Source organism: Octodon degus, unplaced genomic scaffold, assembly GCF_000260255.1.
Source record: "Octodon degus isolate 3935 unplaced genomic scaffold, OctDeg1.0 scaffold00002, whole genome shotgun sequence".
Taxonomy (NCBI): domain Eukaryota; kingdom Metazoa; phylum Chordata; class Mammalia; order Rodentia; family Octodontidae; genus Octodon; species Octodon degus.
This window is the reverse complement of record NW_004524578.1, coordinates 26,213,122-26,237,790: the sequence shown is the minus strand read 5'-3', so window position 1 is coordinate 26,237,790 and position 24,669 is coordinate 26,213,122. Positions and strand designations below refer to the sequence as shown.

The 24,669-nt window shown below is 40.1% G+C and overlaps 1 protein-coding gene across 1 annotated transcript in view; it reads right to left on the bottom strand.

Annotated features, from left to right (window-relative positions):
• Ubr1 (ubiquitin protein ligase E3 component n-recognin 1) overlaps window positions 1–24,669 on the bottom strand; it is a 188,172-nt gene that overhangs the window by 7,787 nt on the left and 155,716 nt on the right. The window contains exons 38-44 of the mRNA XM_023712531.1: window positions 24,352–24,419; window positions 22,012–22,162; window positions 17,192–17,279; window positions 9,793–9,926; window positions 8,108–8,216; window positions 5,448–5,504; window positions 1,864–1,941 (exon numbers count right to left, since the gene is read on the bottom strand). Of these exons, the coding sequence (XP_023568299.1) occupies window positions 1,864–1,941; window positions 5,448–5,504; window positions 8,108–8,216; window positions 9,793–9,926; window positions 17,192–17,279; window positions 22,012–22,162; window positions 24,352–24,419 (685 nt within the window). The remainder of the gene's footprint in view (window positions 1–1,863; window positions 1,942–5,447; window positions 5,505–8,107; window positions 8,217–9,792; window positions 9,927–17,191; window positions 17,280–22,011; window positions 22,163–24,351; window positions 24,420–24,669) is intronic.

Here is a 24,669-nt window from a genome sequence, read left to right as displayed (position 1 = left end):
TGACATTTTGTGTAGTAGTTACCAAGCCCCTATCTCCTAACCCCATGGCAGGAGGTGGTGGGGATGGCAGCCTACTTCTCTAGTAGCTTGCTTGCACCAAGGTAGGAGAGGGGGTCATTTATTTATTTATTTATTTATTTAGGCAGAGCCGAGGATTGAACTCAGGCCCCTGCGCTTGCCAGGCAAACACTTATTCCACTGAGCCATCCTCCTGGCCCCTAAGGGAATGTGTGTTTAGATTCCCAGAACTAGAGCTGGTAGTGCACTGAGGGGCTGGCAAGGATGTGAAAAGAGAGGTCTCTTACATTGTTGGTGGAGATGTGAAATGGTGCAGTTACTGTAAAATAGGTTTAACAGGTCGTCCCAAAGTTAAGCATAAAATTACCACGTGACCTAGTACATGCAACTCAGATCCTAGGTATATAAGCAAAAGAAATGAAAACATATACATACACATAAACTTTCCATGGATATTCACACTAACATTATTCATAACGGTCAAAAGGAGGAAACAATCCCATCATAAATATAAGATGAATACCCATCAATGGATAAAAGAATAAATAAAACTGATACACACTGATATAATGGAATATTTTTTAGCCCAAAAGAAATCATTGTTGCAGGCTACAGCGTGGATAAACTAAGACAACATGCTGTGTAGAAGACGCCAGATGCCTAAGAGCATATACCTTATGATCCCTTTTATATGATAGGTCCACAACAGGTAAATCCATAGTGATAGAAAGTCTAAGAGGGCCGGGGAGATGGCTCAGTGGAATAAGTGCTTCCCTGGCAAGCACAAGGACCTGAGTTTAATCCCCAGTTCCGCAAAAAAAAAAAAAAAAAAAGGTAGTGACCTCAGTCTCTTGGGCCGGGGAGATGGCTCAGTAGAATAAGTGCTTCCCTGGCAAGCACAAGGGCCTCAGTTCAATCCCTGGTTCCGCAAAAAAAAAAAAAAAGACAAAAAAAAAGAAAGTCTATTACTGGTTATCAGCAGTAAGGACCACAGGGTATTGTGACAGTTAACTTGGTCAACTTGACAGACCTTTTGCACCCTGCCACACTGACTCTGTGGGTGGCCACTATTAACCAATATGCTAAATTATTATATCTGTATATAAATTCAAAAATTCTTGTATTTATCTATCTTATATTAGATCTGTTTCTCTAGTAAGCATTCACTGATTGATACAGGAATGCAAAGTGATTAGTGTGGATACAAAGTGCCTGGGATGATAGAAAAACTAAAAAACTAGGGAGTAGTGGGGCTGAGGAGATGGTTCAGTGGAACAAGCACTTCCCTGGTAAGCACAAGGGCCTGAGTTCAATCCCCGGTTCCGCCAAAAAAAAAAAAACAACCAAAAAAACTAGGGAGTAATAATAGCCATGGAACATTGTGAATGTACTGAAAGCCACTGAACTGTGTACATTATCATGGTTAATTGTACGCTATGTGGACTTCCTCTCAATTCCAAACGAAGGCTGATGAGCTGGGTGTGGTGGGGTATATCTGTTTCACAGGACTCTGGGAGACTGAGGCAGGAGGATCACAAGTTTGAGCCCAGTTTGGGCAAGTTGGTGAATGAATGAGAACCTATCTCAAAACAAAAAATAAAATAGGGCTGGAGATGTAGCTAAGTGCAAAGGCCCTGGCTTCTATTCCCAGTACTGGGGGGAAAAGATTAATTATCACTGTTAAAAGAGGGCACACAATGGTCTCATTTAGAGAAATAAATTTGTTAGTAGTACAATATAGCAAGCTCAGGAAGATTTAAGATACACAACACACACACACACACACACACACACACACACGCACGCACGCACGCACGCACGCACTTTCTCTCCTTCCCCGCTTACCGGAAATGAGAAGCCTGATTCAGGAGACAGCTGTAGTCATCTGGAAGTTCTATCAAACTATTTCTTTTTCTAGGGTACCTAGACATGGGATTTAAAAGGCAAATTTATGAGTAAGTCCTGATCAAACACTGACCAATGTAATAGAAAAGCATCTTAAAAATCACAAAAGGAGGTTGAGGGTCAGGCTCAGTAGTTTAGTCTTTGCTAGCATGTATGAGGTCTTGGGTTTGACCAAAATAAAACAACCCCAAAACAACAAGTCCAAAGTATGTGTGCAGGCGGGTGCAAAGGATCCATAATTATAATGCAAAGAAAATCCCACTGTTCTTTTTTTTTGTGTGTGTGGAACCAGGGATTTTTTTCCCCTTAATTTTATTGAGAAACAAATAGCAATAAGACAGTTTCAAATCAAATTATTAGGTCAGTTTCAATAATTAACACATTGCATACTGTCTTCCTAGCGGTTATTTGTTGTACAAGATACAGACATGCTATCCTACTTACAAACACTATTAGAACAAATCCCTCTATTCATTGAATTAAGAGAATGTAGCTGTATATCTATCCTAAGGAACCAGGGACTGAACGCAGGCCCTCGCGCTTGCCAGGCAAGTGCTTATTCTACTGAGCTATCTCCTGGGCCCAAAAGTCTCACTGTTGAATAGATTAGATTCAAACTTTTTATCCTGGAATTCCAAGTCTTTCATCAGCTGGCTTCCTTCCCAAACTCAGGTCCCACTATTTCTCAAGCCTAAATTCTAGCTAGATTTCTAAGCATGTCTAGGATAGCAATAGTTAAGAATATAGCCTTTGAAATCAGATAGACTTAGTTACAAATCCTAAATTCTCTGACACTTGACAAGTTTTTGAACCTAAACTTATCAATGATACATATTACTTTAATTTATTTATTTATTTATTCATTATTTATGTCTCTTTGAGACAGAGTTTTGCTATGCAGTTTAGGCTGGCCTTGAGTTTACTTTAGAGCCCAGGCTGGTCTCAAACTCACAATGATCTTCCTACTTCAGCCTCCTGAGTGCTGAGATTACAGACGTGTGCCACCATGCCACCAATTAATTTAATAATAAGAAAAAAAAAGAAGAGAAATTGTTATGGTTTGTCTCTAGGTGTCCCCCCAAAAGCCACATGCAGTCATGGGGCAGACTTCTAGAGTTTGTGATTAGCTAATGATCCATTGGGATTAAGGGTGATTCAAGGCTGGGATTATGGGTCTGAGTACTGCTAGGATTATGGGTGAGTGCTACACCCAGCCTGAGGGGATAGCCTGAATGTAACATAAAGAGACACAGAGAGACAGACTTCCTCTCTTTGTTGCTGTGATTGCATTACTCCTCCCTTGGCTCCTCTTGCTCCTTGCAGCCGCCATGAAAGGTTGTTCTCTGCCATGTGTCACTCTGCCTTGGAGCCAGCTGAGTATGGACAGAAACCTCCAGTAACTGTGAGCTAAATAAACCTTTCCTTTCTTCATTTTGGGTGTTGGGTATTTGTCCCAGCAATGAGAGAAGAGTAACTGAGATAGAAATACTGAACTCATCATTTAAATACAAACAATAGGGCCTGGGGAGATAGCTCAGTAGAATAAGCTCTTGCCTGTCAAGCGCAGGGTTCTGAGTTCAATCCCTAGTACTGCAAATATATAAATAAATAAATTAATTAATTTTAAAAATTAAAAAATTTAAAAGATAATAAATAAAAAATAAATACAAACAATACTATCAAGGAAACTTAGAACTGCTGACGAGTAAAGGAGATACTGAACTGAAACATAATATACTTAGTATTTAATGCACAGTGAATTTTTGTTTTGTTATTGATTGTCACCACACTAGTGATGATCAAAGGGCTGCCTGCATGTCCTGGATCACAAGAGTAGCATGGAATTCGTTTACATTCTATAATCCTAGAGCTATAATCTACATTCAGCTAAAAGTGATTTCCTCTAAGCTTAAATCTGTCTCATTAAGAATCTTTTCTTAGCCAGGTGTGGTGGTGCAGGCCTATAATCCCAGTACTTGGGAGGCTGTGACAAGAGGATCACCTTGAGGGCCGGGGAGATGGCTCAGTTGAATAAGCGCTTCCCTGGCAAGCGCAAGGAACTGAGTTCAAGCCCTGGCTCCACAAAAAAAAAAAAAAAAAAGAGGATCACCTCGAGCCTGGGCTACATAGTTAGTTCAAGGAGAGCCTAGCAAGAGCCTATCCTCAACCCCTCCCCCCAATAAATAAATCTCTTCTTTAAATTTCAATACTATTAATGATACATTTCATACATCATTATACTTTAGGTCATACCTTGAGTTTCACGTACACAACTACGTTGTAAATTACTCATGATCGAACAATTTATATCACTTTTTTATTTTTAAAATTTTAAAAATTTATTCATTTAATTGGTTCATGATCTCACTATGCAGCTTGGACTCATAGTGATCCTCCTGTCTCAGTCTTCCCAGTGCTGGGATTACAGGCATGTGCCAGCACACTCAGTTTTGGTGGCTGGTATGTGGCACCAGGGATTGAACCCAGGTCCTTGTGCTTGCTAGGCAGGCGCTTCAACAATAGGGCTAGCTCCCCAGCCCCTATGTTACCTTTTAAAAGTCTTTCAGGGTATTTAGTAACATGCTGGGGACAGATGTCTAACTGGCACAAGGTGACTTGAAATAAAGACAAAATTGTATGAGATTACCAATTAAAAATATGTATTCATATAGTAAACTTTTTCTTTGTACTCAGGTTTTCTTTATAAACTGATGTGAATACTGCAGCCTCTAGCACAAGAGCTGATTTATTATCATTAAAGTAGTGGCATGGGAGAAAGCAGCCATGCACATTTAGAGTGGAACTGAAAAGGGTGCAAGGGTAAGAGATTAGAAAAGGCAAATCTACACTGTCTCATCAGTTTAGTTTTATCTATATAATAATGGTACTAGTGTTGGCATTTAAACTTGGGGACCAATTGCTCTTCCTGTTTGTTAAAGTAATCCAATTCAAATAAAAATGAGACACTAAGGGAGGTCTGCTGGTTAGCTCAATTGTTTAGGCGCCTGCTCATGAAAAGAAAAAAAAAAAAAAAAAGAGACACTGTACATACTACAACCCAGGGTTTACAGGGAATCTGAAGAAGATAAACACTTCTCACCCTGGCTCACCGATTTCGGGGAGTGGCTGGTACATGGGGGCACACGCACAGGAATAAGAGCAGGTAAGCAGAGGCTTTGTGAAGAAGGTGATAACTAACGGTGTTTGAAGAAGTGGTAGATTTGGACAGAGCCACAGTTAGTGGGGATGAGGACTGAGGAAAAGTTTTGGGGCTACTTTCTAGGAATATAGATAGAAAGACAAGGGGGTAAAGGGATAATTCTGTCTTTATTCTCTAATAATTTAAGAGGTGAAAAGTAGATACTCCAAGAAAAATCAATTGTAGGAAGAATCCAACTTATGACAAAAACATGTCAGAAGATGTAGGAAAGAATGAATTGCACTGAGATTGAAGAAAGACTTAGAAAGCACTTCAACCAGCGAACTACTTAAGGAAACCTGTGGGTCGGGAAGGGGAAACCAACCTCACCACGGTGCTTTGCCGCTCCAGGCAGTTGAGTAAGGCAGGATCTGTACACCACCTGCATGTGGACAGGGAAAGCGCGGAATTATCACAGGGTCGACGCATGCTCATCTGTCAGCCACTCTGGCCACTTTTTTTTTTTTTTTTTTGTGGTACCAGGGACTGAACTCAGGACCCTGTGCTCTGGCCACTTTTTTCTGTTCCTTTTCTCCATGTTCTTCTACTCATATTATCTTATATTTTGCCCCTTTCTTCTTCCCCATTTTTTGTGTTTATTATTTTTCCTTCCCTTATTAGCTCCTTTTAAAATCTGTTTTATTTATTTTATTGCTTTCTTCTTTTGGAGTCACGGCCTCCCTGTGTTGTTCAGGCTGGCCTTGAGCCCGCACTCCTCCTTCCTTAGCTTCACAAGTACTGTGATTACAGACGTGTGCCACCATGGCTGGCATTATTAATTCATTTTTTAAAAAGGTTTAAACTAGAAAACTAGAAACCATCCTAAGGGGGAATTTAATACCAGGAAGTGGTAATAAAGGTGACAGGCTTGCTCAGGCAAGGTCATGTGCTCAATCACCAGGATCATAGGATAAGATGAAATCTTCTGAGGATTTATATTGTGGGTGGGAGGAGTACCTCAGTGGTAGAGCACTACTGTAGTCAATCCCTAAAACTGTAAGAAAAAAAAAGAAAAAGAAAGAAAAGGATAGAAGGTTGGGGAGATAGCTTGGTGGTCTAAGCACCTGCCTGGCAAGCACAAGGACCCAGGTTCGATCCCTGGTACTCCATGCTGTGCCGACCCGAAAACCTGGGTGTGATGCACACGCCTGTAATCCCAGCGCTGGACAGGAGGCTGAGACAGGAGGATCACTATGAGCTGGAACTGTGTAGTAAGACCCTGTACCAAATAAATAAATGAAAGATTAAATTAAAAAAAAAATTAAAAAGAAGAAGAAAAAAAAAAAAAAGGCTACAAGGAAAGATAGGCTGAAAAGCCAGCCCTGAGAAGAAAGGCAAGGCACCCTAAATGCCACTCTGTTGGCCCAGGCTGGAGACAGGGGCAGGTTTATTAGTGGATACTAGAATCACAGTTTGGCTTGCTGGTGGTTACTGTAGCCTTAGAAGAGCTGTAGTCATATGCAGAAGACACTGCTGAAGGGAGAGAAAGGCAGCCTAAATTGCACAGCAAGACCCTGTCTCAAAAAAGGCAAAAATGAATGAATGAATGTCTAGGGATATAGCTCAGGGTGATCACCCTCTGTTCAATCCTTAGCACTGCAAGACACACACACACACACACACACACACACACACACACACACATGTTCCCTTGCTGGGTGTGGTAGGACATGCCTATATAGTAAAGAGGGCGAGGCAGGAGGATTGCGAATTAGAGGCCACTCTGGAGAACACAGTGATTTCAAGGCCAACCTAGACTACACAGGCAGGCACTGACTCAAAAAACCGAAGGACTGATTTTGTTCACATGGGAAATAAAAACACACTGTGAAATGAGGAAGCAAAGAAGGAACCTAACAGACATGGTGGCAGGAGGCAGGAGGATGGTGGCAGGAGGCAGGTAAACCTTTACACACAAATTCTGAAGTTGGGTATCATTAAAGGAAAAAAAGGAAGAAAAAGACAAAAACTGTGATGTATATGAGAAATACTAAGGGAAATAAAGGAAGTGATTATAAAAATGATAGTAATAAACATGATCATTATGTCTATCTACAATGTATCAATAAAATCAGATTAAAAAAACTATTACAAAGTGCTGTAGGCAAAAACAAGGCAAGAAGATATGGTTGGAAATAAACAGGAGGTTCAGAAAATAATGTGCTAGAAAAGTTTTCTGAGAGATACTTCTCTCCAGAAAGTGACGTGCTACATCTTTATCCACCAAGAGATTTTCGTTCTCTCTAGGAGAACCTCTTAAGATATGTGCCATTGCATGACAAATACAATTGGATACAGTCCTAATTTTTTTTTTCATGCATTTAGTACAGGGTCTAGCTAATGGTCTCACTATATAGATCAGACTTGTAATGATTCTGTTTTCAGCCTCCCAAGTGCTGGGATTACAGGTGCACACTAACATGCCCAGTCTCAGTCGCCCTCTCGGCACACTCTGGGGGCGAGGCTGGCATGGCCAGCCAGGATCGAACCCTGGTCCCTGCCCTCTGCCTAAGCAAGTGCTTTAGTCCACCGAGCTATCTGGCCGGCCTGGTCTTAAGTTTTTAAAAAACTTCTTAATTCTGATTTATGTCTACTAGCAACCCCACGCTTACACCGGCTTATTTATTTTTATTTTGAGACAACTGGGCTTGAATTTTCAAGCTTGCTTCAGTTTTCCAGAGTGTTACAATTCTAGGCATACGCCACCATACCCAGCTCCACACTATTTTAAAACTGGAATGAGACAACAGCTGTGGGGAAAATAAATAAAATGAATGGACTTCAGTAAAGGAAGAGCAAGCAGAAATTCCATCTGCCTATAGCTGTTGGTTTTCTCTCTTTTCTTTAAAGGTAGGAATTAGGACTCTCCCATACTTTTGCCAGACCTTTAATCAATGACACCAAATCGGAAAGGTTAGCAAATAATTATAATCAAAAATTTCAAACTAGATAGTAACCCAACAAGGAAATTTTTTTTCATAGTACCTCTGGAGGAAGGGCCTTACGGTATCCCAGTATTCTTGGAAAAGCAGGAACAAATTTGTGGGTAAAGATAAATAGCTACACAGTGCACTGTACTCTCCCTCTGCAGAATCTGCAAGAGAACAAAAATATACTTAATAAACACATTTTACCAGGCTCATTTTTACATAGCATTTTCTCATTGTCTTATGCTCATTTCTATATTCTACACAGAGAGTATACTTCGTACATTATAAAAACTGTGGGTGGCAAACAAGCCATGGTGATCTTTTGATAACACCAACCTGATTTACTCTACTCATTAGAGGCTCCCAAGGCTATCCACCAGCACTCACTATAAAATACCAAGTCCCCACTGTGGCAGAAAGGCCCTAGCAGCACCTGCTACCCTCCCTTTGGCTATAGTTATGTCTGTGCTGTTCTTGGGAAATGCCAAGCAGACGCTTTATATTTATTTTTCCTTCTGCTCAGCAGTACTCACCTATTTGAACAGCTCAACCCCACCTATGCAGCAGTCTGTGCAGTGTCTCCTTAGTGACCTTCCATGAACACCTATCAGAGTTCCCACTCTGGTCTCAGCACTCGATTCCCATGACCTGCTTAGTTTTCTTTGCAGTATTATTATTTTTTTTAATGTAATTGGTATAGGGTCTCTACGCAGCTCAGACTTTAGCGATCCTCCTGTTTTCAGCCTCCCCAGCACTGGGATTACAGGCGTGTGCTACCACACCTGGTCTTGGTGGCTGGCTCAGTGCATCCTGGGGGCAGGGCCAGAGCAGCATACAGTATCAGGGATTGATCCCTGGTCCCCGAGCTTGCCTAAGCAGGTGCTGCTTCGTCCGCTGAGGTATCTTGGTGGCCCTGCATTACCCTTTGACATTATACAAATGTATTTATTTAGATTTGCTTTCTTCCCAATGAAAAAGGACTTATTTTCTGTGGGACCTATTACATAAACGAGATTGTTTTGGTGTATGCTACCAACATATCTGCACTGGTGTACACTTGGAAAGTAGCTCCCTATTTTACATAGACAGAGGAGAGCACCCAATCAGATATACTTTCTGGCAAAGGTACCCTGCTCAGTTTATTTTCAAAGGACAAAAGGAAGAATCACTAAACAAATCTAGTAGCTTCCAAAATTATACCAGCATTCTAGTTTTTAACCCACACATAGCCATAAGAAAAACCTTAGCTTTGGCCTAGATTTAGAGGCAAGAAGATGTAAGAATACAGTGATTTTTCTCCTACCTATCAAAAAGTTCTCTTCTCAAAAGCCTAATGTCTCTAATTTCCTACATATCCTACCAGTTAGTTTCTGCATGTAGATCTTTTATAAACTTAAGCACATAAACTATCCATTGACAAGAGTCAAGAGAAAGACTTATACACTACGAGGTTAATCTGGTTTTTGGCTTTCTTTTTAACCTACGTCATGGAAGAGACACACAATTTAGAGTGAACACAGAAGAAATGGGTCGAGAGCAGAGAATTAATTGGTCTGCTCTAACTATGTAATCTTTTTTTCTTTGTGAGACAGGGGCTTGCTATGAGGTTCAGGCTGGCCTTGAACTCACTGTGATCCTCTTGCTGGGATTACAGATGAGCACCACTACCATGCCTGGCAAAGATAAGAATAAGATAAAAGGTCTTGGTCTTATACTCTGTGACTTCATTTTCCTACTTACTGGTAAACAGCTCTTCAGGTGGTGTCACCCCGAGTACATAATGGAAGAAGAGGGCAGCACAGCGAAGGTAAGGGGTGATGCCGTTCTTCAAGGCGGCCCACAAGTACCAGCCAGGAGCACTGTGCCCAGCGCAGCTAGGAGATAGAGCACTTGCATCAGAACAACACGCTAGACTCTAAAGGAGACACCACCCACCAGCATCACCTGCACTGTCACCGTCACCATCACCATCCAGCCCCTCCAAACTACAGTTAAACAACTTAGTACCCACTTAGGTTTTAAACATTTGAAAATAGATATTTAAATAGCTAATAGCCTCAATGTTTAAATTTTATAGTAATTTTCTAAAGAAAACCACAAAATCTTTTTTTAAAAAATATGTATCTCGGGCTGGTGAGATGGCTCAGTGGTCTAAAGCACCTACTTAGAACAAGCTTAGCAAAGCACAGGGACCGCGGTTCAATCCCCCAGCACCACATGCCAGCCAGCCCCGCCCCCTGGTGGGCTGAGCTGGCCACACACACACACACACACACACACAAATAAAATTTAAGAAAAAAAAATGTATCTCTTTTATTTATTTATTTTGAGACAGGGTCTAACTATGCAGTTTGTGCTGCCCCTGGGCTCACTCTTCTGGCCTTCAGACTGGTCTTGAACTGTTAGTGATCCTCCTGTCTCCACAAAATCTTTTATTAATCTAGATTTTTAAGCATAGAAATACTCTCTTCTTTTTCCTAGATACAAACCAATAACAAAGCTAAACAAAAACCTGAAAAAAAAAAAAGCAGTTCTTTGAAGGAACTATCTTTGCTAAAAAGAAAATAATGGCTGAGGCAGAATGATTGTGTGGAGCTCCAGGCTAGCCTTGGCTACACAGTGATACCAAGGCCAGCCTGAACTGTGTAGCAAGACCCTGTCTCAAAAAACCAAAAACAAAACTAAAACCCCAAACCAAACAAACAGAAAAATCTTTCTGGTTTCTGTATTAACAGATTTTAGTTTAGTGCACAGTGAAACACATTTTATTTTATTTTAATCTTTAGCATGTGGAAAAACCAGTGTTTTCTGTACCATTTATTAAGCAGGCTATTATTCTTCCAGTGAACATGTTTGGCCCATGTGTCAAATATAAAGTGGCTCAGTGTATTTGGAGTTGTTTCTGCATATTTAATCTGTTCAACTGATCCTCAGTTGTTTTGGTTTTTTTCCCCCCTAGTACCATACTGATTTTATCACAGTAGCTTTGTAGTATAACTTCAAATCAAGGATTTTGATGCCCCCTGCCTTACCCTTGCTGCCTAGAATTGTTTTCACTATTGGTCTCTTCTGGTTCCAAATGAATTTTATGAATGTGTTCTCTAGTTCTGTGAGGTATGCTAGTGGTATTCTGATTGAGATTGAATTAAATCTGTATAACAATTTTGGGACTATCTTGGTTCTTTTTATCCATAAGTAAGGGATCTCTTTCTCTCCTTCCTTTCTTTCTTTCTTTCTTTCTTTCTTTCTTTCTTTCTTTCTTTCTTTCTTTCTTTCTTTCTTTCGTTTGTTCGTTCGTTCGTTTGTTCGTTCGTTCGTTCGTTCGTTCGTTCGTTCTTGAGACAAAGTCTTATTATGCACTTCAGGCTGGCTTCAAACTTGCAGCAGTTCTCCTGCCCTAGCTTCCCAAGTGCTGGGACTGCAGGCATATGCCACCATGCTTAGTCTATTCCATTTTCCAATACCCTCTTTGATCTCCTTTTTAAGACTACTAATTATTCCTGCTTAGGCAGAGTGCAGGGTTGGGGTTCAATCCCCAGTGTGCCACGCCGGCCCTACCCTCGGGGTGCAATGAGACAGTGACTGAGACTGGGCAAGGTGGCACACGCCTGTAATCCCAGTGTTTAGGAGGCTGAAAACAGGAGAATCACTATGGGTCTGATCTACATAGTGGGACCCCATAGACCCTCTCCTAAATACATAAAAAAAAGACAGACTACTAATTTTTTTTTTTCCTCCATTATGGGGGATTGAACTCAGAACCCTGTGCTTGCCAGGCAGGCACTTATTCTACTGAACTATCTCCCCGGCCCAAGACTACTAAGTTTTAATGTATAGATCTTTTCCTTCCTTCATTAGATTGATTCCTAAGTATTTTATTTTTTGGATACTATTATAAAAGGTGCAGTTTATTTCTTTCTGAGAGTTTGTTGTTTCTGTATAGGAGTGCTACTGATATGTGAGTATTGATTTTGTATCCAGCTACACACACTACTGAATTTGGTTAAATTTAGTTAAATCTACAAGGGTTTTTTTTGTGTGTGGAATTTTTGGGGTTTTCTACATAGAATATAATTTCATCTACAGATGATGATGATTTAACTTCTTCATTTTCCATCCTTATTCCCCCGTCCTTTTTTTTGGTACCAGGAATTGGACTCAGGACTATTGTGCTTGGCAGGTAGGCACTCTGAGTGCTAAGTTATATCCTTGGCCTCCTTATTTCTTTTTATTTTCTTTTCTTGTCTAATTGCTCTGGCTAATGTTTCCAGAACCACATTAAATAGGATGGGAGTGGTGATAGTGGACTTTCTTACTTGTCTTGTTCCTGATTTTAGAGTAAAAGCTTTCAGGTTTTGACCCTTCACGGTGATTGTGATGTTGGCTGGCGGTTTGCCATAGATGGCTTTAGTGAGACTGAGGTAAAGACCATCTATTCCAACTTCCTATTCTAATTTTGAATATATGTTTGACTTGTCAAATGGCTTTTCTTCATCTACTGAGATGAGCATGATTTTTGTTGACTCTGTTGATGTGGTGTATTATATTTATTGATCTAAATATTAAAACATAAACACTAAATGTGCTGAAGAGAGAATAAGTAGAACTCTTGTGCACATAGGTGTAGGCAAAGATTTCATGAACAAAACTGCTCAGGGAAAAATACAAAAAAATCAACTGGGATCTCATCCTATTAAAAAGCTTTTGCACAATAAAAGAAATCAACAGAGTACAAAGACAACCCACAGAGTAGGAAAAAATTTTAGCCAGTTGTCTCTCAGGCATGCATTTATACCTAGAACATACATAGAATTGAAAAACAAACCCCTCAAATTTAAAGACCCAATCCAAAAATGAGCAGCTGAGATGAATACACACTTCTCATATGAAGAAATACAAATGGCATATATACATGAAAAAATGTTTAACATCAGTGGTCATTTGATTTTTTTTTTTTTCTCCGAATGCCTTGAGGGCAGGTTTGGCTGGCTTGAGTTGTGGGGATCGAACCACAGCAATCTGAGCCTGACTGCTTTGGTTTTTTTTTGTTTTTTTTTTCCAAAGTTTTATTGATAAACAGCAATGAGACAGTTTCAAATCAAATCGGAAGTACAGTTTCAACAAATAATACACTGCATATATTCTTCTTAGTGGTTAATTGCTGTATAAGATGCGGACTTGTGATCCTATTTACAAACACCATTAGAACAAATCATTCTATTCATTAAGGGAATGCAACTATATATCTATCCCAACCTCTTTGAATACACAGATACAAAATGGACATTCATCGGTATACCCCATTTTTTCTAAGTTCCGTTATTGAATATTATAGGTGTGTAAACTCAGCAAAATATTCTAAAAGAGTCCAGTAGCCCATAATAGCATTGGGTCTTCTGTTTAACTGGCAATGTCAGAAATTATTGACCTGAGTCCCCCACAGCTCAACTTAACAGCATGGCTTTATTTCTTATATTTCGACTTCATACTTTTCTACTGGATGGTTAAGACCAAGGTAAAGCAAGACCTGTGCAACAAGAGTTGTAGCTTTTGGGTCTGAGAAGGTCAGTGAAATGCCCTCAGGATTTGTCCTGAGATCCTATACCTCAGATTGTAGAACCTTTATCAGTGCAGCCATGTGGATGAGTCACGGCCATTGCTTGGCCAATGTGCTCTCTGTGAAAGCCTGAGAGAGTGTCTTCTCCCCATGTGACTCTCCTTAGGCCCACTCTATGTCATCGATCACTTTCCTCTTTGGCCCCATAATCTTCTTGATCAGAAAATTTGGGACACTACTGAGGTATATGACGTTACAGTACAAGTTCTCATATGTCCTGAGTCTTAATTGACCTTAGAATGCTAGGGCCAAAATGTTGGCTTTCCTTGTATCCCTCCTTTTTCTCTAATTTTGGTCTGCAAACCTGACTGCTTTGTTGAAGCAGCCACTTAAAGAACTGAGCTAAGGGGCAGGCCCCTAGTGGTCATTTGAGACTTGCAAATTAAAACAATGCATAGATTCCATGTCACTCCACTAAGAATGGCTATCAAGAAATCAACCAATAAGTAAGTGCTATCAGGGCAGTAGAGAAAAAGAAATTCTTCTCCCCTGTTAGTGGGACTGTAGATTAATGCAACCCCTGTGGAAGTCAGTGTGGAGATTACTCAAAAAACTAGGATTAGAGGTTTCATTCAACCCAGTTATTCAGCTTCTAGGTTTTATCCCAGAAGAAATAAAAGCATCATACCACAGTGATATACGTGCACCTGTTTATAGCAGCACAATTCGTAAAAGCTAGATCTTAGAAACAACCCAGATGCCCATCATTTGAGGCATAGATGAAAAACATGTGGGTTTTTTTCTTTCTTTTTTTATTTTAGGAAAGGGTCTACAGGGTGTTCAGGGTCTCACTACTAGATTAGACTCAAAGTGATCTGCCTGTTTACAGCCTCCCAAGAGCTGGGATTACAGGCACATGCCACTATGCCCAGTCTCAATTGCCATCTCAGTGCACCCTGGGGTGAGGCCAGCACAGCAGGCCTGGGGATAGAACCCCTGGCCCCTCCGGCTGCTTGCACGCACTTTAATCCACTGAGCTATTCGGCCAGCCCAACATGTGTTTTTTATATGATAGGATACTACTCAGCCATAAATAAGGATGAACTTCAGACATCTGTAGGAAAATGGATGCACCTTGAGACCATACTCCTAAGTGAAATAAATCAGACACAAATGTGCAAATATCATATTCTCTCTCTGGTGTAAGAATCTGAAAGAGTAAGTAAGACTCTGAAACAGTAAATAAGGACCAAAATGTATAACAGGTATTGTAAAATAGGAAGAAACTATTCAAAAGAAGAATAAGGGGAGGGGAAGGAGAAAAGGAAGGAAGGGAAAAGGAAAAAAAAAGATTTTAAGAAAAGGATAAAATGGAAACAAACTTTGTAAATACAGAAGGAGAGGTGATGCAGGGAGGGAATTGGGAAAAAGAACTGAAATATATCATGTCCAGGTACAAATTCACTATGATGAATATGAGCATTATGTATATTTAAATTATACCAAGGAGAACAAGGGAGAGGGGAGAGGGAAAGGAAAGAAAAAAAAAAAAAAAAAGGAAAACAAGGAAGCAAAGCTTTTGTATATGGGGAGGGAAAGGGGGCTGAAGGAAGGGAAGGGAAACGGGAAAGAAAAAACCGAGTCACATCATGTACAGGTACAAATTCTCTATGATAAATATGATTACTATACATATCTAAAATATCCCAAAAGGGGCTGGGGAGATGGCTCAGTGGAATAAGTGCTTCCCTGGCAAGCGCAAGGGCCTGAGCTCAATCCCCTGTTCCACAAAAAAAAAAAAAAAAGGTCCCAAAAATCTGATTTAAAAATATATTGTACTAATAAACTTAATCAAATAAAAAATGATCTCATATTCATGCAAGCACAATCTTTAATGATGTCTTCTGGGGCCGGGGAGATGGCTCAGTAGAATAAGCACTTGCCTGGCAAGCACAAGGGCCTGAGTTCAAACCCCAGTTCTGGGAAAAAAAAAAAAAAAAGTTTCTATGAAAGTCTAAGTTAATGAGGACATATATGTAATAAAAAAATCAAAAGTTATTATTAGTAAATTAAAGGTTCAGCACCTTTCTCCCCACAAAAAATAAAATGAAACAAAAACAAATAACCCCCTAAAACCTGAGAGTTCAGTAGGGCAGCAAAACCACTTGGTATAATGCTGTAATGGTACCAGAGACAGCCCTGATATAAACCGTAGATTCTAGTTCATAATAAGGCATCAATATTAGTTCATCAGTTATAATAAAGGCACACTATTTATGCAAGGCGTGGGGGAAAGGGGTAAAAGGAAACACTACTGCCTCTTTGGCTTTTCTTTTTTTTGCAGTAGCAGGGATTGAACTCAGGACCTTGTGCACACCAGGCAGGTGCTTATGCCACTGAGCTGCCTCCTGGCCCTCCTTGGCTTTTCTAACTTAAAAAATAAAAAAAAAAAACTGGTAAAGAAGAGACTTGAAGCAATTGCTTAGTTGAGCACTCATGTTGTAATTTTGGTTTTAACCTGTACACAGAGGTTAAAGATATATAAATTTATAATTATACAATAGATACACATATGTATGTCACACAGCATTTATGTGATTATATATATGAATATTAAAATAAAAATGCCCAAACACTTCCTGTATTATTCATTACAGTATTAAAATTTTTCTAAACTAGTTCAATGTGTCAATTAGATGGATTGCCTTAAAAAGTCAACCTATTTTCTATTTCTATCACTTATTTTGTAACAGAAAATAGCGCCCCCTCCTCCCCTCAGCCAATATACCTCAGTTTGTTAGTCGCCCAGATAATAGTTTCTGTTCCAATTCTGGCTGCCCCTGTCTCTTAGAAGGGGCTGCTCACTGTGATGCATATCGTAAGAGCCAATCTCCAACTGACAAGCCATCCTGCCACTGTAGCTCCAGCTTGCTTATTCCATCTAAGCCCTGGACCCCCAGAGGTGGGGGCCTGATATTCTGGGAATGGACCCAGTCAGTGCACACTGATGTAAATAAATCTGCCTCAAAATGCTGGGTGTCGTTCGGTGTTTCTGCTTGCCATTGCAATTTAAATTCTACATACTGACAATTGTTAAAATCATGTCATCTTTTGCCTATGTTCCCAGGAAAGTTAACAAGAACTAAACATGTGTCAGACTTGTGTCAGTCTCTGAAATGAAAAAGTGGGTGGATATTATTCTAAAGTACGATGTTTTATTTAAATGTAAAACCAAAGTAAGTTTTTTCCACTATAAGCCTATCCTCCAGCAAAAAGTCAGTACAATGAAAGACCTTACCTCCTAACTTTTGTATGTATGTGTGTATGTATGTATGAATTTATGTATTTAGTACAGGGTCTACAAAGTCTCACTGCATAGATCGGACACGTAGTGATCCTCCTATTTTCAGCCTCCCAAGCTCCAGTCTCAGTCCCTGTCTCAATGTGCCCTGGGGGCAGGGAATTTACTTAACTTTTAAAAAGTGTTATTAAAATGATACAAAAGCTTCCAAGCAACTGACCAAAGACGTAAAATTATTAAAATGAAACTGCAGTATATGGGACTAATGGCCTGCTACCCACCTGCTGATGTACTGGGAAATTTCAACAAAGAATGAAGATGCACAACGAGCCTCTTCACTATCTTCTTCAACCTGAGAAAGGGGGAGTCCTGAAAAAGAAATTTTGCAAGATGAATTTATGAATTTGTTATGCAGTCTACAAATACACTCCAATTTCATAGTTCCAAAACTTTCCTGCTGTCAACTTTACCCCTTACCTCTGAGCAAGTCATTTAAGATCTATGAATTTCAGTTTTCTTGTATTAAGATAGAGATTATAAAATACCAACCTGCTATCTGCTGTAAGAGGTGGTTATAACATATTTGAATAGGACTCTTGTTTTAAAATGCTTTTGGGGCTGGGGAGATGGCTCAGTGGAATAAGTGCTTCCCTGGCAAGCGCAAGGGCCTGAGTTCAATCCCTGGTTCCGCCAAAATAAATAAATAAACAAATAAATAAATAAATAAATTCTTTCGCTGGGTTCACAAATTATTTATATATTCATCTAGTGCAAGCTACCCTGGATGTTTCCAAGTTTTGTCAATTATGAATAAAGCTGCTATAAACATTTTGGTGTGGACCTAAGCTTTTTGATTTTTATTTTTCTTGTGCAGGGTCTCACTACGAAGCTCAACTCATAGTAATCCTCCTGTTTTCAGCCTCCCTAGTGCTGGGCTTTTTTTTTTTTTTTAATGTATTTGGTTGTTACAAGGTCTTACTACCCAGCTTGGACTCATAGTGACCCTCCTGTTTTTAGCCTCCAGAGCTGGGATTATAGGCCTACACTACTACACCTGGATTCTGGCTGGCTCAGCCCACCTTGGTGCTGGAGACTGAACTGCAGTCCCTGTGTTTGCCTAAGCAGGTGCTTTAGTCTGCTGAGCTATATTACCGGCCCTTGGACATAAGTTTTAATTCATTTGTGTAAATACCAAAGAAAATGTTTGCTGGATCACATGATAAGAGTATATTTAGTTTTGGAAGAAATTGCCAAACTTCTTTCAAAGTGACTGCAACATTTTGTATTATTATTTTTGGTTGAGACAGGATTTTGTTATGTAATTCAGGCTATTTTGCTCAGAGTAGCCTCAAATTCCAACGATCCCCCTGCCTCAGCCTCCCAAGAGCTGAAATTATAGATATGTACCACCATAGTGGGCCATTTTGTGTTTTTATCAGCAAGTGAGAATTGCTATGGCTACACATGCTTGCATTTGATGCTGTCAAGTGTTTTGAATTCTGGCCATTGTAATAAGTGTGGTGGTATTTTAGAGTTTAATTTGCAATTCTGAGAGCAGTGATGACCATTCTTTTTGGGTTTTTTGTCTTTTTGAGACAGGGTTTCACTATGTAGTTCATACTGGCCTTCAACTCACTTTGTAGCCCAGGCTGGCCTCGAACTCACAGCAATCATCCTGCCTCAGTCTCCCAAATGCTGGGGGATTACAGGCATGTGCCACCACACCCAGCTTCCCATCTTTTTTGGCAGCCGTGGCCAGTTTTGTGGAAGACAGTTTTCCCCAGCCTGGTGAGGGTGTCTACCTCCGTGTTTGTGAGTGGATGTTTCCAACACAATAAACACACTCCCTAAGTCAGTATCACTGCCTCTTTGCCAATGCAGGTCTCGAGGCTCCAGATTCTTACAAGCTGGATCCCTTGCAGGCACTGTGCACAACAGGCTTTGGCCTGCAGGAGTTTAGGTATCTTACTTTCCTCTTATTGCTGGGACAAAATATCTGACACCCAAAATTAAGGAAGGAGAGGTTTATTTTGCTCACAGTTAGTGAAGGTTTTAATCCATACTTAGGCAGAGTGGCACATGGCAGAGGGCAGCCTTTCATGATGGAGCAAAACAATAAAGAGCAAATGGAGCAGCAGCAGCAGCTGTGGCAGCTAGCAAGCCTCTCTCCTCTCATGTTGTAATGCAGATTACCCACCTTAGGGTGGGGTTGAAATTCACACCCATAATCCCAGCACTGGATCATGATTTAATTAATCCCAGATTAGATCATTAATTAATTAACTCTAGAAGCTGCCTCATGACTGCATAAGGCTTTGGGGGAACAACTAGACGCAAAAAATAACACTATGGAAGTTGTTCATCTGACAGGAGGCAGAGTTCAGGTGGTAACTGGTGTGACGGAAGTGACTGGACATGTGATGCTTTGCTTACCTGCCAACCGCTCACCTGCTGCTGTGCCTAACAGGCCACAGACCCTCCTGATCCCTGGCCTGGCATGGGAACTGCTCTCCAGTGACTGAACATCTTTCCATACGATTGCGGGTCATTTGTACTTCTTCAGTGAGGAATCTGTTATGGTTTTTGTTGGGGTTTTTTTTTTTTTTTGCACTTTTTTTCTCTCTCGAGAGTGACTTGCTATGTTGCCCAGGTTAGCCTCCAACTCTTGGGCTCATGATCCTTTTACCTTCCACATAGCTGGGGCTACTAGAGTATATCACTATGCTTAGATGTACTTTTTTTTTTTTTTCTTGAGACTGGGTCTCACTATGGGCTGACCTTGAACTCATGCAATCCTCCTGTCTCAGCCTCCCAAGTACTGGGACTACAGGCATGTATTACCATATCTGGCAACACATTTTTAAATTGAGTTTTTTTTGTTTTTTTTTTTTTCTTTTATTACACAGGGGATTGGACTTGGGGCCTTTGCCCTAATGTATATCGCCAGCTTTTAAAAATTTTTTGATTCAAGGTCTTGCTAATTCCCAGGGTGGGCTTGAACTTTTGGTGCTACTGTCTCTGCCACCCAAGTGGTAGAATTACACACATGTATTGTTACCAGGTTTGGGGGTACTGGGATCTCCTTCTAGAGGTGATTTCTAGGTTCTTTCTGTCCTGAGCAAAGAAATGGTCAAGACAAGCACAAATGGTTAAGGCTTTATTAAGGATAAGAAAAGAAACAGGCTCTGCAGAATGAGATTAGGCCAAATAATCCTGCAGTGTGAGGCTGGCCCACCATGACAGAGCAAACACACTAGCCTTATTGATAGGCTCTAGCTATGTAGCCAAGCCATGGAGACGCACCTACATGAGCATCCTGACTGCTGGGATTACAGGGGTGTGCCAGCACACCTGATTTCTTTCATAAACAAGAAAAGCAAATATGAACATATGTGAGCATATGTACACATAAATTATCCTACCCAAAGGAGCTACAACTACTGTTTTGTACTCTGCTTTTTTCCACTTAATAATATACCTTTTTTTGTTTGTTTGTTTGCTTGTTTGTTTTTTGGCGGAACTAGGGATTGAACTCAGGCCCTTGCACTTGCCAGGGAAGAGCTTATTCCACTGAGCCATCTCCTGGGCCCCTCCCCTTAATAATATACCTTGAGATCACTTCATTTCAGTAGATCTTATTTCTTTTTTTCTATACCTGTACAGCATTCCATTATATGGATATGCTGTAGGTTATTCATTACTCATCCAATGATGAAGGGTTGCTTTTGATTTTTTGATATTTCAAAAAATGTCACAACTAATATGTTATACTTATACAATTTCATAATTTGTCAGTAAAGCCTAGGGATAGACTCATATTCTCTATTCCTTTCCCCTTTTCTTTTTAAATATTTATTTATTTATTTATTTATTTATTTATTTATTTTGTGTGTAGCCAGCTCAGCCCACCAGGGGGCAGGCGGGCTGGCATGTGGTGCTGGAGGATTGAACCGAGGTCCCTGTGCTTTGCTTTGCTTGGCTTAGCTTGTTCTAAGTAGGTGCTTTAGACCACTGAGCTATCTCACCAGCCCTTCCCTTTTCTTTTGACAGGGTTTTGCTCTGTTGCTCAGGCTTATCTTGAACTCTTGGGCTATAATGAACCTCCTGCTTTAGATTCATGACTAAGTGGGACTAGGGGCACCTGCATTGCAAACAGGTGGGAGAGATTCTTTTAAGTGGAACTGGTGGATCAAAGGGTAAATGAGTATATAATTGTGTTGTACTTTTTCTACTGCTACTTACCTCTCATCTAAATTATCTGAACTTTCATTAGCTCTTATTGGTCATTTCTATCTAGAAGCAGGCTTCTTTTTTATTAAAGATTATACTCTAAAAGGACAATTGTGATTTCAAAATGTTATATTATTCCTGTATCTTCAGTGAATGTTTATTCAAAACATTTAATGGTTGCTAGGTACTTGAGGTCAAAGGCAAGTTTGTTTTGTACCATCAGGAAACAAACTAAAGAATGAGGATGAGACAAGAGAAGCAGGAATAAGAAGACATAACTACAAATATCTAGAAAATATGTTTGGAAGTGATAATTATTGTAAAGTGAACAAATTAGCTAAAGAATATTTTTACAAGGAGTAGTTTCATGGAAAGGTTTAACAAATGGTTGAAAGTAGTCAGATAGAGACAAATCTTGAAGAGACCTTGAGAATGAAGAATTTGAATAAAAGGGAAAGCAGTTCCAAAAAGTCTCCCTGAGTATCTGCAAAGCAGACAAAGCTGTGTCAGGGAGTTAGCACTTTCACACTTACTCTATCTTTCCCTGTACAAATGGCATCCGCAAAGAAAAAAATGAGGCCAGGTGTGCTGGTGCATGCCTGTAATCCCAGCACGTGGGAGGCTGAGACAGGAGAACTGCCATGAGTTTGAGACCAACCTGGGCTACACAGTGTGCTCAAGGTCAGCTTGCACTATATACAGCAAGATTCTGTCTCAAAAAAACAAAACTGAACTACACAAGAATAATCATTAAAAAAAGGACACATAAGACTTAGAAGTACATAATACGATTAATCACAAGCATAATTAATTTTGCCAGAAAGGCATGGACAAGTGTTATTTAGTGCCAACACCCAGATGAAAGCTTTACCTGTGTCTACTGTAAGAAGTATCTGAAGTATGTGTGCCATGGTGATCAGATGGAAAAGATAAAGCTGGTTATAGGCAGAACTAATTGATGAAGGCTGCAGATCGACAGTATCATCCCAATATAAAGCTGGAAATGCCAGCACAGCACCTACCTACGAGAGGAAAAGGGACATCAACATGGGCCACAACAAAAAGACCAATATGAACGAACCTCATAACAAATACAAAGGACCCCAGATGCTGTACTATTTTTGTGTTTTTTAAAAATAACCATTGTATTTTTCTTACTAATTCAATAAACTACCTTACAATATAATGCACCATAGAGGACAAATATCACTTTTGCTGAGTCTGCTTATTTAGGTCTAAGTAGTGGAATGCCAATGTATTCAAGGAACTCAACACTGACACACAGGCCTCAACACAGTCTAACCTAATTAGAATACCTACCAGGCTGGGGATATAGCTCAGCAGCATAGTGCCTGACTGGCAAGGATGAGGTCATGAGTTCAATTCTCAGTAACCCCTCAGCCCCTTCCTCCATACACCCATTAGAACACCTATGGCTACAGTCTGTTATTAGCATATTTTCCTTTTGGAAATTTCCCAGGAGGTTCCAAAAGAGTCAGGATTGACAACTACCAAGTAGAGGCCTAGATAATGAGGGATGGGGTTGTTGGCTCAGCCTATATCCATCCATCAATCCCATGCTCCAAATGCATCACTGCTTTCTTTGTAACAATAAATTTAAAGGGATGAAATCATTACAAGAGGAAAAAGTTCTGCAAGAAACTCAAAGTTATCACTTGTCCACACGTGTCCTGGGGAAGTGTACATACGATAATTCAAAGACACATTAACATTAATTTGTCTGAAAATACTGTCACTTTGGACACATGGGTCATTTCTGCCACTTTCTGAAGTAGGTCTAGCAAATCCTTCTTGAGTGTCTCTTATTTTTGCAGTACCTGAAATCAAACACAAGACACTGTACTTGCCAAGCAGGCGCGTATACCACTGAGCTATACCTCCAGCCACATGAGTATCTTTAGTTGTACTGTCATGGCTATCTTGATAATTTGAATTGATTTAAAATGTTTATCTTTTTTTTTTGATTGTCAGACCATCTTTATTGACATATTTTTTTATGCTCCTTAGCTAGCTGGGCACTCAACAGCGCTGTTGTGGATATCATCTATGATGTCATGAGGGTGCCGACTGTCCACGTTGCAGCCCACAGACTGGGCAGTCCCCAGGATCTTCTTAATGGTTCTGAAAAGTTCTCTGGCTAAAGACCAGAGCTGCATCTGTCGGTGAATGTTGATAATTTCATCAAAAGTGATATTTCCGCTGTGTTTAATGTTTTTTTGCTTCTTTCTGTTTCTTGGCAGCTCCTTGAGGGCTTTGATGATCAGGGCAGAGGCAGAAGACACCACCTCAATCTGAGCCTGTCTGTCCTGAATGGTCAGCTTCATTGTAATCTGCAGACCCTTTCAGTCACCAGTTGCCTTGGCAATGACATCCCCCACTTTTTTTGGAGACAGACTCAAGGGACCAATCTTGGGGGCCAAGGCAGATGTGGCACTAACTTTGCTACTGGTATACCTCAGGTACATGACTTTGATCTCATTGGGGTCAAACTTGGGTGGCATGCTGGAGGTGGCTGGTGTCGGATGAACCCGGATTTGGGACGACCGAAGAAAGTTGCACCTTAGCCTCCTCCTAGCTGAAAGCCAAAAGGAAAATGTTTATCTTTTATGGTCATTTTGACTTGGGGCAAGAGCCATAGTTGCTTTGTGCCAGACCTGGTGAATGAGGTCTAAGTGCCTCATTTGAGTGCCACTACTTAGATGAGGACATACTACAGTGTTTTTTCCAGCCTGCCTTTCCAGTGGGTGGCAACTGGCAGCAGCATTCAGCATACTTCTGGTCACATACTGTAAAGACAAACATGAAAGAAAGAGGACTTCCAGAACTGCTTCAGAAAGTAGCCACAATGATGGCAAAATTATGTGTGAAGTGAGGAAAGGTAATTTTATGGGCACTAACAGCAATGTGTCTTTTACTGTGATAAATATTTTCTACATGTAAATATTTCCTGTACATTTTGATCACCCCTTTTGCACCGGTTCATATAATTAACCAGAACAAATCAATTAGAAAGTAAAAGGCAAATACGCTTTCATTTTAAAGTATTTTGATGGTCTGAATCAAATCCATACCTATTTATAAAGAGAATGGATAAGAGACCCAACTGCAGAACTTATAACCTTGAAAAGTGTGATTTTGAATGAGGAAATCATAAATATGATGGCTTCAAAAAATTCTACCAAACACTTACCAAAACATGAAATAGATCTATAGATAGAAGGCATGGTGTATCTTCTGATCTTAGGTTAGGAAGCACAACTAAAATAAACAAAAAGTTAACACAATTCAGTCAGTAGGATAGCAGTGCAGTTACATAAAATGCAAGGTAGAAGCATGTAAAGGGAAAATTTAACAGGGTTGTAAAACATGGAAATCATTACAGCACACATTCAAGACATAGGAGCCATAACAGAAGATAAACTAACCTGAGAAAAAGCTACTAGAAAGCCTTCAATATAATTCAAGGATTGAAAGATAAGACCTAGGAGTGAAAGATGAATGAACTAGG